General features: G+C 36.1%; 1 protein-coding gene across 2 annotated transcripts in view; it reads right to left on the bottom strand.

Annotated features, from left to right (window-relative positions):
• Positions 1-13,155, bottom strand: part of CSTF3 (cleavage stimulation factor, 3' pre-RNA, subunit 3) — a 69,936-nt gene that overhangs the window by 6,103 nt on the left and 50,678 nt on the right. For both annotated transcript variants that reach the window (XM_006771460.2, XM_015568990.1), the window contains 11 exons: positions 12,856-12,890; positions 12,646-12,772; positions 11,095-11,172; positions 10,100-10,262; positions 8,526-8,635; positions 7,791-7,907; positions 7,456-7,530; positions 6,120-6,263; positions 4,726-4,828; positions 1,707-1,776; positions 228-423 (listed from right to left, as the gene is read on the bottom strand). In XM_006771460.2, the coding sequence (XP_006771523.1) occupies positions 228-423; positions 1,707-1,776; positions 4,726-4,828; positions 6,120-6,263; positions 7,456-7,530; positions 7,791-7,907; positions 8,526-8,635; positions 10,100-10,262; positions 11,095-11,172; positions 12,646-12,772; positions 12,856-12,890 (1,218 nt within the window). The remainder of the gene's footprint in view (positions 1-227; positions 424-1,706; positions 1,777-4,725; positions 4,829-6,119; positions 6,264-7,455; positions 7,531-7,790; positions 7,908-8,525; positions 8,636-10,099; positions 10,263-11,094; positions 11,173-12,645; positions 12,773-12,855; positions 12,891-13,155) is intronic.

The raw sequence follows: 13,155 nt of genomic DNA, 5'->3' as shown, positions 1-13,155 counted from the left end.
AAGATGACACTCCAACCAACTAAGCCATTTGGCCAGGGCAGTACATTTGATATTCAGTGTTTCATAAAACCAAGAAAATTCCCTGAATTTTTTTCTTGTTTTCTGCAAATCTATTCTAAAACTAGATTATTTTCTACTTCAGAATTTAGAGTGAAGTTTATCCATGAAGTGTTCTAAAACTTCAGAAAAGTAAGGACACTACACACACCTTGACCCTAAGTACATACCTTATAACCAAGTGCTTTTAGTTCACTTGTAGAGCAAGGATATAAATCCATGAACTTGTATCTATCTACCAGTAAAGCTGTTTCTTTGCCTTCATACTCTTCCTTGAATGCTGTAAACCGTCTTTTCTCCACTTTGAGTATACTAGCTAGATCACCAATATTACTTTCAAAAGCTAGAAATCGGGCCCAGATTTCTCTGTAAGAAAATAAATATAATCAATACGTAATTGTTCTGGGTTTGGGGCAGGAAATCCATTTATTAAAAAAAAGCCTTATACTTCCCCCTCCCTTTTAAAAATTATGTCTCTTTTTTATTATAAAGACTTCCAAACTATAGAAAATAGAATAGTGCAACAAATATATCATTACCTAATTACCTAGATTTAATCATTACTAATATTTTGCCATATTTGCTTTATCTTCTTTTTATTTAAGTATTTGAAAGGAAATTATAGACATCATAATATCTCACCCTAAATACTTTTATATTTAAGCTCTGTTGTGATTTTTTACTTATTTAGCATACCTTCCTATTCTTTGTGGTCAATAAGACAGATATTTACCCTAGAAAAGGTAAACTCCAGGTGGAAGAGCTAAAAAAAGAATCTGGATAGATTTCCAATTTCTCCTGAATAATGTGGCTTCACCTTTTGTCAAGTGGCATGAATTACAACATAGAATACATTCTTCATTCAATTTTATGAATAAAAATATAAAAGCTCTCTATTTTTCCCAATAGTATGGATCACTGAGGATCAATTTATGCCTCACTACTATTCTAACAGCCAAAATTAATTCTCTGAGGCTCTAAGTGTCATTAAGCGCCACTGTACTAAAGTAATATACCGTATACCTATTACATACCAGGTATAAAACTATCACAAATATCCGACACTGGTAGAGATTATTGTTACTCGATGGGAAAGTAAGGATTGGCAAGGTTATGAGATCTGCCCAGGGTGTAGTTGGCTAAGCTGGAATTTGAACCCAAGACTTCAAGCCTTACTATTTCCACTATATTACTACTTCATGTTGTTCCTCTGGTAAAACTGATAGAGGTAAAACCATAAATCAGGAATATAATGTGTCAAACAAACTTTCAATCTATAAGAATCTTTGCTCTCAAGGGAGGTAAAATTTCAGAACACTTCTCTTATTCAGATCAATTTCTAAGGATATAGTAAACTAGAAAAATATATTAAAATAGTCAATAATAAATTGCTAAGGCTTCTCTCAAAACAATTCTGATCAATATGCAAACTAAAAATGTATCTTTAAAAACTAAACAAAAATTTTTTAAAAAATTATCTTAAACAGATATGAAAATATTGCAGGTAGGCATTTGTAAGTTAAGCTTCAAGAGAGATGGGAAATTTCTCCTGAAATTTATACTCAACAAGCAAATGTTCATTCCATAGATCACAATTCAAGTATTCAAGCCACATTCGGGCCTAACCAGCAAGTGTTCAGATGGCTTACCCTGACTTTTCAGGAGGAAGGCTTCCAGATGTTAAAACGCGTTCAAACAAAACTCGGGTATTATTGTCCTCTAGGATAAAAGAGTTTTTAAATATTAAAAAAACTGAGTTTCACAATTCAGCAGTATATTTGCACATGCATTAACTATTATCACAACCAATTTTTATAGATGAGGGAACTTGAGGTTCACAAAACTAAGGTAGTTGATCTGGTTCACTGTTATTGAGTAGCCGAGCCATAACTTGAAACCAGGTCTTTTTACCTGTAGTTCAGCCCGCCTTGAAGTTGTAATGTAAACTATCACCAGGTCTGAGCTTGGCATCATTTGCCTTTAAAAATAATGAAAATTACATACCTGCTGACATTAGAAGTGTCAGTCTGTTGATATTTTTAAATACAATGAGTGGGAAGGATGGCAAACTCAAACTGAGATATAGTTGAGTTTCTTATTTTGCAACACCAGGACTACTCTGTATTTGGGTTTAAATTCCTATATAGGTACAATAATATCTAGACTGGTAGACAGATATGCAAATAGAAAATGAATTAAGAATGAGGAGAACATGCCCCACTCTAGGTTCTCTCTCTTTTGCCCCAACTTGAAAGAAAGTCACACACTGGCCCCGGCTCCCAAGCTTCCCAAAAGTTTGTCTCTTTGCACTCTGCTCCCTGGGGCCAATTGTGGGGGTGGGGGGGACGGAGAGGGGGCTGCCCACATCCCTTTCTCGTGCCCAGGTGGCAGGTGCCTGCCAGGGCAGCATGAGCTCTACTGTACTTTAAAGAGTGGCAAGTAAATCTTGCATTTTATTCTTCTTGCTGTGTTCCACACTTTGCTTTAGGCACACGTTTTGCCATTCCATGTAACTTTTCACTGCTTGTTATATTGTCCTCTGCCTGGAATAGCACATTTCCTCTCTTTACCTGGCTAACTACAGCTTATCTTTCACGACCCATCTTGTGTCCCCTTGGTTATGACACCCTCTAGAAAGCATTGCCCAATTGAAATATGATGCAAGCCAAATAGAAAATTTAAATTTTTTGCTAGCCACATTTAAAAGAGTAAAAATATCCCACCAGTGTGGCTTAGTTGGCTGAGTGTCATCCCATGCACCAAGAGGCTGCTGGCTCAGGGCACATGCCCGGGTTATGGGCACGATCCCAGGAGGAAGCATGCAAGAGGCAGCCGATGGATGTTTTTCTCTTGTCAATGTTTCTATCTCTCCCTCTCCTCTCTCTCGGAAAATCAATAAAATAAAAAAATAAAGAGTAAAAATGGTGGGATTTACTTTAACCCAATATATCTAAATTATTATCATTTTAACATGCAATCAATGTGAAAAATTAGGATATTTTATTTACCTTTTTTTTGTTTTCATACTAACTCTTTGAAATCTAATTGCCCCACATTTCATTTTGGCCTGGCTGCACTGCAAGTGCTCAAAACTCAGTAGTCTAATGGCTACCATAATAGCACAGCATAGCTCTAGAACTTAAATTATAGTCTCCTCTCTATGCCTCCAAAGTACTTCACCCAGGGCTCTATTACAGAATTTAGCACATTTTTTCATGATTGCCACCATATCCTAAGTGGTTAACATTTATATATAGCATGCTTACTACATCCATATAAAAGTCAAAACTTCATATAATCCTCTCAACTTATCATATGAAAGGTATTTACTATGACTGTTCTGCAGGTGAGAAACCCGAAACAAGTTCATTCACCTAATCTCAGAACTCATGCTTTAATTAAGGACCAAATAATGATGCAATTATGTTTATACATATGATTCTCCCATGAGAATGCTCTGAGGGAAAGAATGGAGTCCTATTCACCTTGCTATTCCCAGGCCCTAGGAACCAGAAGGTACTGAATAAATAAATGATGGATAGATGAGTGGAGGGATAAATGAATGGCACACTATCTAAAACACTGAGGCTGGAAGACAAAAATGCCTACATCAGATATCGTCCTCAATTTTAGAATAGCAAATATTACACATACTAGTAACTATTCTAAAAAAAAAATCAAACAAAATAGTTAAAAATTAGTGAGGAACATTAATTTCATACAAGAAAAAAAAATTTCCTTAAATGCTCCACTGTCTCACTTTTTGAAGTTAAGTCCTTTTCCAGAGTGTAGAATCACTAAGCTGAAATACAAAATCATATATAAGTTGTATTCTTTTCTACTATTTAGGTATACAGAATGTTATATGTTTCCTGAAACTATGATTAAAATCATTGGTCAATACCTGTAATATCTAATTCTATAATCATTCACATGGCATATACTTGTATATTTCTTTCTTAAATCAATTTTTATGATACCATTTTTTGGTCAAAACCTATCCTAGGCTGTGGGTAACTGGACTAAATGAGATATACATGGAAGGCAGCTATGCTCACAACTATACCACCAACGCCACACCTAATGAGATATACATGTACAGTATGTATGAATACCCTAGATAAGTGCCTGGTATAAGGTAGGAACTCAGCAATGGATGGCCATTATTATAATAGAAGAGGGAAATAAAATAAAGACGCTAAATAAACATAATGTTTGGTTTGAAGTTTGTTCCCCAGTAGCCTCAAAGCATTTTACTTTACTACTTGGGCACCTTTGAGTTTTGTTGGCTATAGTTTTTTGTCTGTCCTGTCCTATCACCCCTTCCCCCTTCCCCCACACAAGAGACAATTTACCCAGAGTCATCAGAGATGAGCATGGACAACTCTGTCTCCAACTCTAAATATACAGCTTTATCCTACTATTGATGGGAATTTACTGATGATGCATTGAAGACCATTCTGCAGAGTCAAAAGACACCTAACCATTTTTCAATAAATATAAATTCTTGGTTGACAGGCCACAAATATTTCCTGAGTGACTATCAAGTGCCTGATTCTGGTGTGATAACATGATTATAATAAATTGAGAAGGAAAAAATCCAGCAACATAATTTCAGAGAATAACATTGATGGCTTAATATTATGTAATCATTATAGATCTACTTACCATTGAGGTGAGAAAGATAGTCAATATAGGCCAGAACATATTCTGGAATGTCTCCATACTTCTTTAGCCCCAGCTCAAAAATCTTAAAGGCAACAGATTTGTCCTAGAAATAGAAAGAGGAAAGTACTGATTTCCATGAAGTGTCAGACAAGATACTCAAAAGGATATTAAAACTACAGTACCTAAATGTGACATCTCTCTCTCTCTCTCTCTCTCTCCCTCCTTTCCTCCCTCCCTCTTCGAAATCAATAAAAATATAAATAGATAGTTAGATAGATATATTTTAAAATAAATAAATAAATAAATAAAGAGCAAAATGAAAATTAATACCATATTAAGTAAAAATTACTGTGCTAAAAACCACTCAAGGGGGTTTAGATTCAGAAATATGGAGTTTAATAAGGTAGAAATGAGCAGGCAGTGAGGGTTTGGGATGATGCTCCATGTAATTGCACAGATGTACTTAAGACTTTCTTTACGCCCTAGCTCAGCGGTTGGCAAACCGCGGCTCGCGAGCCACATGTGGCTCTTCGGCCCCTTGAGTGTGGCTCTTCCACAAAATACCACGTGCAGGCACGCACGTACAGTGCGATTGAAACTTCGTGGCCCATGTGCAGAAGTCGGTTTTCGGCCTGGGTGAGTCTATTTTGAAGAAGCGACGTTAGAAGAAGTGGGGGGTGTCGGTTGGTCAGTCGGTCGGTCGTGTGATTCATGCACGAGTTGAGTGAGCCAGTCAGTCAGCAGTCTCATTGTGCAGTGGTTAGTGCTAGTCACGTCCACAAATCGTGCGCGGGTGACAAAAGATAGACGAAACAAGTATACAAGAAGAGCGTGGATGGGAGAGTTGGAAGGGGTCCACCTCAGCGAACGTACCTCAATCAGATTGAGGACGTTTTTAGCAAAGGCCAGCTTAGGAGGACCCTAATTAAGTTAATAACAATGTACCTATCTATATAGTTTAAGTTTAAAAAATTTGGCTCTCAAAAGACATTTCAATCGTTGTACTGTTGATATTTGGCTCTGTTGAATAATGAGTTTGCCGACCACTGCCCTAGCTGGTTTCACTCAGTGGACAGAGCGTTAGCCTGCGGACTGAAGGGTCCCAGGTTTGATTCTAGTCAAGGGCACATGCCTGGGTTGCAGGCTCGATCCCCCATAAGGAGCGTGCAGGAAGCAGCCAATCAATGATTCTCTCTAATCATTGATGTTTCTATCTCTCTCTCTTCCTCTCCCTTCCTGTCTAAAATCAGTAAAAATATGTATTTTTTTAAATGACTTCCTTTAGGACAAGAGTAATTAAAGCCTAATGGCAGGAACTAGGACTACCTTTCTTTCAATTAAGTATCTCAGAGGAAGGAAATTATTTCATCGTTGTATTTCATTTCAGTGCTTACTTTACTACAGTAATACTCCATGAGTGCTGCAGTAACGTAGACATGATGGCGGGTTCTGGTATCTTCTCTTGCTTTTTTAAATATCATTCTTCCAGATTTGATACCTTCTGCTCTTCTTGCAAATTTCATATACTGGATATATACCTATGTAAAACCAAGTATTTGTGTTCTATAAATAAGGCAGAATGTGATCCATATAGTGTTCGAAACTGGCTTATGTTACTTTAATATTAATATATTTTCTGTAAGAAATAAATCTTGAATAACCAAGAAATCAGAAAGTAAGATTATAGACATTGCACTATTTAAATCCATGAGCAAATTTGTTCCGGTATTAAAGATGCATGCACATTATTTTTTTTAAATTGAGATATAATTCACATACCACAAAATTCACCCTTTAAGTGTGTAATTAATTCAATTCAATGAGTTTGTTTTTTTTTACAAGATTGTGCACTTATTACCACTATGTAATTTCAGATTGTGAAATTAGTAATTAAGGAATTTGTTAATTTCCCTATTAACAAATAAAAGTGAAACTACTAGAAAACACTCCATTAATGAATGCCACCTAGAACACTCAAGTTTTTATATAATTCAAGCACACTTAAAATATATGTTTAATTTCACTTTTTGTGGGGGGGGAGGCAGTAATATAACTTTAGTAAACAATCAGCAGTTAGTTTTCATCGACATTAAGTATTTGCAGATTTTTGAAAGTGGTGACAGGTACATAGGTGACCAAGAGATAGAGCTTCTTTGGTGAATCTTCATCCTCACTACGTTTTCTGGATCTCGCACCCACGGTACTTTTACAAAACTCAGGACTTGGAAAACCATTATTACAGAGCAGTATTCAGGTGAAAGTGAGTTTCTGTCCAATCTCTTCTCAGGATGCTGTTTCTCCTGCCTCCATTTATTTAAAAATAAATATTTTTTATGCTACAGTTAAATGGCTCCAACCACGATCACAATGAAGGTGTTGGAGAAAGTGCCACAGCAGCTATGCCATATTGCTGCGTTAAAAAAAAAAGAAGACTGAGTAGAGAACAGATCAGTAACTGCCAGACATTGGGGAAAAAGAAGGGTTGACTACAACTGGGTCACGTGAGAATGTTCGGGAGCCACTGAAGTGTTTTATATTTAATTATGATGAATAAATGTCACTGGATGATGATTCCCGTAATTCATCATCATGATGGTCCCATGATTCACTGTTATTGGTCAAGATTCATAGAACTGAACAATAAAAACAGTGAGTTTTGTTGTATGTACATAAATTTTTGTTTGTTAAAGTAGACTGCAAAGATGGGAAAGAGATTTGTAATGTACTCACCAATGTGGGGTCAATATCCTCAATTGCCAAAAGTCTATTATATATACTGTGAACTTTCTCGTACTTCATGCGACTCTAAGGTGGTAGAGAAGAAGTGGATATGAATATATACTCTAAACAAGCACATCAGAGCTCTGAGGAATCCAGAGGCTGCACCCCACAAGGCACCTGCTTTGAGCATGAATATGTAATGAGCTGAGGACTAACAAATGTTCATTTTGTATCATCTTTGTCTACCAAAAATAATATTTTAGGCAAAGAGGCAGCCAGAAAAAAATTCAGTCCTGCAGTAAAAAATCCAATTATAAGAAAGTTCTAAATATTTTTTTACTCACCTCTTCATAATCTGCATATGCAAAATACAGAAGCATATTCTTCTTTAATAAAGTGCTTATGGCTCTTTCATATATATTAGCAGCTTCATCACTAAATAGTTTGGCATTATTCATATCCTAAGAGGAAAAACAAAAGAAAAGCTCACTATGATAATGTTAATATAGCTGAAAGAGAATAAAATACACACACACACACACATAGACATATATGCATTTCTGGATTTTAAAAATATTTCAAAGACTCATCCCATTATTTTAACAGAAGAATCATAAAATACTCTCAATGATTTATCACTGTAATACCTTGAAAAATAGCTACTATGTTTTAATTCTGACTAAGGAAGTCTAATTATATAAGAGTGTCCCTAAGATTCATATTGACATAAATTAAAGTTTTCAACACTTATTCTTTATTACCAAAATTTCGTTAGTCCTCCCCCGAGGATATTTTTTCCAGTGACTTTTAGAGAGAGCAGAAGGAGGGAGGGGCGGGAGAGAGAGCGAAACATCAATTGGTTGCCAGTTGCCTCCTGCACGCACTCTGACCAAGGCCAGGGATCGAGCCTGCATTCCAGGTATGTGCCCTTGACCAGGAATCAAACCCAAGACCCTCCAGTGTGTGAGCCGATGTTCTAATCACTGAGCAGCAGTGGCCAGGGCTCAGTGCTATATTTAGCAAATTATTACTATGCCAAAACCATGGGAAGACAGAAAGGAACCAAAAGGAATACTCACCCCCTTCTCTGCTAGCAGTTTACTTGACTGCTCAAGATACTGGGCGGCTTCATACCAAATATCAGGGTGATGGCCCAGCACAAGCAGACACTGTTCATAGGCAAACATAACTAAGGAAAGACAGTCACAACATTCAATTAAGATAAATATTATTTACAAAACTATCAATACAAGCATCATAATTAAATGATTAGGCTACGTCAATGCACTCAATAATGTATGGTAATTGGAAATAAAAAAGTTGTAGTGATTTCTGGCACCATCATCCTCCCAAGCCCCATCTATCATTTATTAAGATAATATTTATTGAACACCAACTATATGCTAGGAATATAAAAACACCATGAATACACCAGTGAATCTAAGACTTCCTATACTCAAAATGTAATAAGTGTCGTGATTAGGTAAGTATAGGGCCCTCTGGAACTTACAGCAGCAGGCCTTAACATAGTTTAGGGACTCAAGAAAGGCTTCACTAAGGAACTGACATCTAAAGAGAAACCTGAAGAAGGGATAGAAGCTGGTCAGATGAGACAATAAGTGGAGTGCAGGAATGTCAGGAGTAGACACAAAAATGGTGTAGGCAAAAAACTAAAACAAAACAAAAACCAGTATTTGCAAAGGCCTATAGGTGGGAAAGCAAGGCAAGATTGAGAAATTTTTTTAAAGTTCCAAATTCTGGTTCTGGCAGTGGCAGAGGTGTTTGTATCAGATCAACTCTCCCGAAAATGAAATTCATAAACTGAAAAATACAAAAGCAACTACTTAAAGGCACTGGAGAATGACCAAAAGAACAGAAACCAGAGAAGACTCAGCCCTTAGAAAATCAGAGCTACACTGGGGAGATCCATATTTAATATGGCTTTTCCCTCAAGGGCATACCCTTGTGTGTATAGTTCTGGGATAGCTAGGACTCAAGTCAAATGCTGAAGACTCACTGGCTTGAGATAAGTAAGATGAAATTCGGAGCTATGAAAACAGCTGAAAATTAAGGAGGAAATTCCCCAAAAGAGAGCCACTGAAGGTGGGGCCTGAAAATCTGGGCAAACATGCCCTCAAATATTTAGCTGACACCCCAAATGGACATGCTTAGGAGAGAATACACTAAGAGAGCAATTATAAAATGTAGTAAGTAGAAAGCAAAGCTGGAAGGTTGAAAGAGCTGAATAGATATCGCTGAAGCTGCCCACTGTACTGGAGACCAAGTTTGGAATTGAGTCCCATCAAGTTTCATGGACTGAGTAAACACATTGTACTTTCCATTATGTCCCTTGCCCTAGCCGGTTTGGTTCAGTGGATAGAGCGTTGGTCTGTGAATCGAAGGGTCCCAGGTTCGATTCCAGTCAAGGGCACATGCCTGGTTTGCGGGCTTGGTCCAACGTGCAGGAGGCAGCCAATCAATGATTCCTTCTCATCATTGATGTTTCTATCTCTCTCTCCCTCTCCCTTCCTCTTTGAAATCAATAAAAATACATTAAAAAAAAACAAAAAACAAAACCTCAGTATCCTCGGAGATAATATCAAGTGGTGTAACATGCATGTAACTGGAATCCCAGGAGGGTTAATCTCATTACCTCTTTTTGTTATAAGGGTCTGATCTTCTGTACGAAGAGGGTTGCTCTTTTCCCACTGTATGTATTTCTTCCACATATCTACCTGCTGCGCTTCCTGAGGAGTATTCTGAGGAGGCACTGAGGGAGCATTGCGGTCCAAACCTTTCATTACTGTCTCGTATTCCTAGACAACAAGCATTTAGCATTCTGTGGTGAGCATAGGAACAACTCAGATATACAAAATGATCAGTTTGGAATCATTTGCTAAAATGCCATTTCTTCCAAATACCACTTTAATATAATCTAAATATTGAAAATCAGGGAGAAAGATTACAGCAAGTTACCTACCTAAGCACAGGTTATCAGGACGGGCTGAAAAGAGCACCCCTGGTCTGTGGAGCTAATCTAGAAGGTCACTCTCCAGCACAGAACAGGACTGATGACCTGGGGGCATCATTACTGCCATCTTTGGAGAAACTGTGTCTCTTTAAACCTGTATCACTAGGCCATTTTCCCTAACTTCTCACGGTGTCAATTAGTGAAAAGCTACATTCACAAGACAAAAGTCTGTCTCTGAGAGCTGTTAATAGACAACAGAGTAATACAGTATTCAGATATGCATGAGCAAATGGGGGGGGGAGGATAAGAACTTCATCAATTATAGTTGGAACCTTGTCTCTACGACCAGTTTCTATATTTAAAATTTTTCTTCCAAACTCAACTTATTCTCTTTTGCCCTTTAACATGTCTGTAAAGAGGTATTTCATTTGCAGTGGCAGGCTAGAAGAGGTCAATGGGGGAAAGGAGACATATGTAATACTTTCAATAATAAAGAATTATTTTTTTAAAAAAGAGGTATTTCATTTCAAATATATCATCTGCTCATACAATGCAACTAATCATCATTAAGATTTCTAATGATTGAAAATATTAAGAATAATACCATACAGGAAAAGCTCTTGTGTAAACAAACTCATAACAATCATTAAAATAAGTGGCCTGACAGAATTTCATACCTTTGCTACACGCCTAGCATTCATGTAATCTCTACTCCGATCTTCAATCATTTTTTTAGCTAAATGAATATTGATACCCTAAGAAAAAAACAAAAGAAAACATGTTAGTTTTAAATTAACTATATTTTCATGTTAGCACAATATAGTTAAATTTATTCATGTACTAAATTACTTTAAATTTCTTATTTTAAAAGATTTTTTTTGTTAATAAAATAAAAGTTCAATCACATTATATGCTTCAGAGATCAAGGAAGATGTGCTAAAGTCTGAATTAAACTGGCAATAAATTTCCATAGATCAGGACTATCTCAAGTTAGGGAATGATCTGGAAAGGATACAAATTCTATTTCATATAAAATTTTAATAAAGAATGATGTACAGATTCATCTGACAGAATAGCTGTGGATTAATCCTGAAAAGTACTTTTCTAAGTCTGCATAACTTGCAACATTACTGCAGGACAAAAAGAAAGGAAAAGAAATGCAATGGTAGAAGTAGACATAAACATTATCATTCAAGACCAGCAGATCTCAAAGAGCAGACCAAGAAACTCTGATTTCCAAGACCCTTTCAGTGAGGTCCATAAGATCAAAACAATTTTCATATAATACTAGACATCATTTGTCTCTCTTACAAATATACAGTGGAGCTTTTCAGAGACTATGTGACATTCAATATTATAAAAGATATAATCTAGCTATTTCCTATTAAGCTCAATATTAAAGAAATTTTAAAAAATACAAAACAATGCCAATCTTCTGATTAAATTTTTTCTTGTTTTGGAAATTACAGTTTGTTACAATACTATTTATGTTAAAATGTAAGGAGTTTATTATTGTAAAATTTAAATGATTAAAAAGTATCTTCAAATTTCTGTTTTAATGTTAATATGCAAAATATGATATATAAAACCCATATTAAAATGAAAAGTTCTTTGTAGTCTTCAATACTTTTTAAAATCCTAAAAACAAAAAGTTAAGAGAGCTACTGTTCATATGTATGAGGGAACAATTTTAATACTCTACATAGTTCTTCCAAATCACAGTGGACATGTGAGGAACTTTCTTTTAATGATGAAGCTTACTTGGCATGCATGTTTACTTATTAGCTCAGATGATTGAAGCATATGCCAATAAGCCAAAAATCTGGGATGGTAGCTCCACATTTCACAAATGCAAGCCAACAATCGTATCTATAACTAGGTAAAAGAGGTGTATTGCAATGATCACTACTTTTGGAAAAATAATTCTAAAAAGGTACCATTTCATAAGGGATCAATGTGTGGGTATAGTTTAACAATGAATAAAAATGGGTTTTGTTGGAATTTTGATTTTCCCAGAGTAGTCTCTAAAAAATAATGAGTTTCTCAAAACCTTGCAAAAACGTCAGAAGTGGTTCTTTCATTACAATCAACATAAAAACAGACATGCGCAGCACTGATGTGCGGGTTCCTAATACCAGAGAGGCTAGAATCCACAGGCCCACAATGCATTAAAATTAAAATTAAAATTAAAGTGGTGTGGTAATAATAACTACTCTGGCCTAATTTACCTCTTCATACTTGTTATAGTCCCTCCAGAGTTGTTCAATGTTGATCATTGGATTAACACAACCTCGTTGATAAACCCTTCGGACAGCTGTTATTCGCTGATTTTCTGCATAAGATCCAACAGCTTCCCTGGTGTTGGGTAAGAAATGCCATCAATCATATTATACCTAAATCAAATGTGCATACTGAAAAACATCCATAAAAATACTTACACGCCTTTTAAGAAATTGATGTAATCCACCCAAATCTAAGAAATAAAATAAAATGTTAGTATCTTTCTTGATATTTTCAAATTTATAGTGTATATATTAAAAATATTTTAACTCGGAGGAACCGAAGATGGCGGCATAGGTTAACGCCGGAGATTGCTGCCTTGAACAACCAATTCAAATTAAGCTTGAACCAGGGAACGGACAACATCCAGAACCACAGGAGCGCTGGCTGAGTGGAAATTCTACAACTAGGAGTAAAGAGAATATCATATCCAGACTCAGAGGAGGCGCAGTGGAGAA

Source organism: Myotis davidii, unplaced genomic scaffold (assembly GCF_000327345.1).
Source record: "Myotis davidii unplaced genomic scaffold, ASM32734v1 scaffold425, whole genome shotgun sequence".
Classification (NCBI taxonomy): Eukaryota; Metazoa; Chordata; class Mammalia; order Chiroptera; family Vespertilionidae; genus Myotis; species Myotis davidii.
Note: the sequence above shows the minus strand (reverse complement) of the source record. Positions and strands in the feature narration are given on the sequence as shown.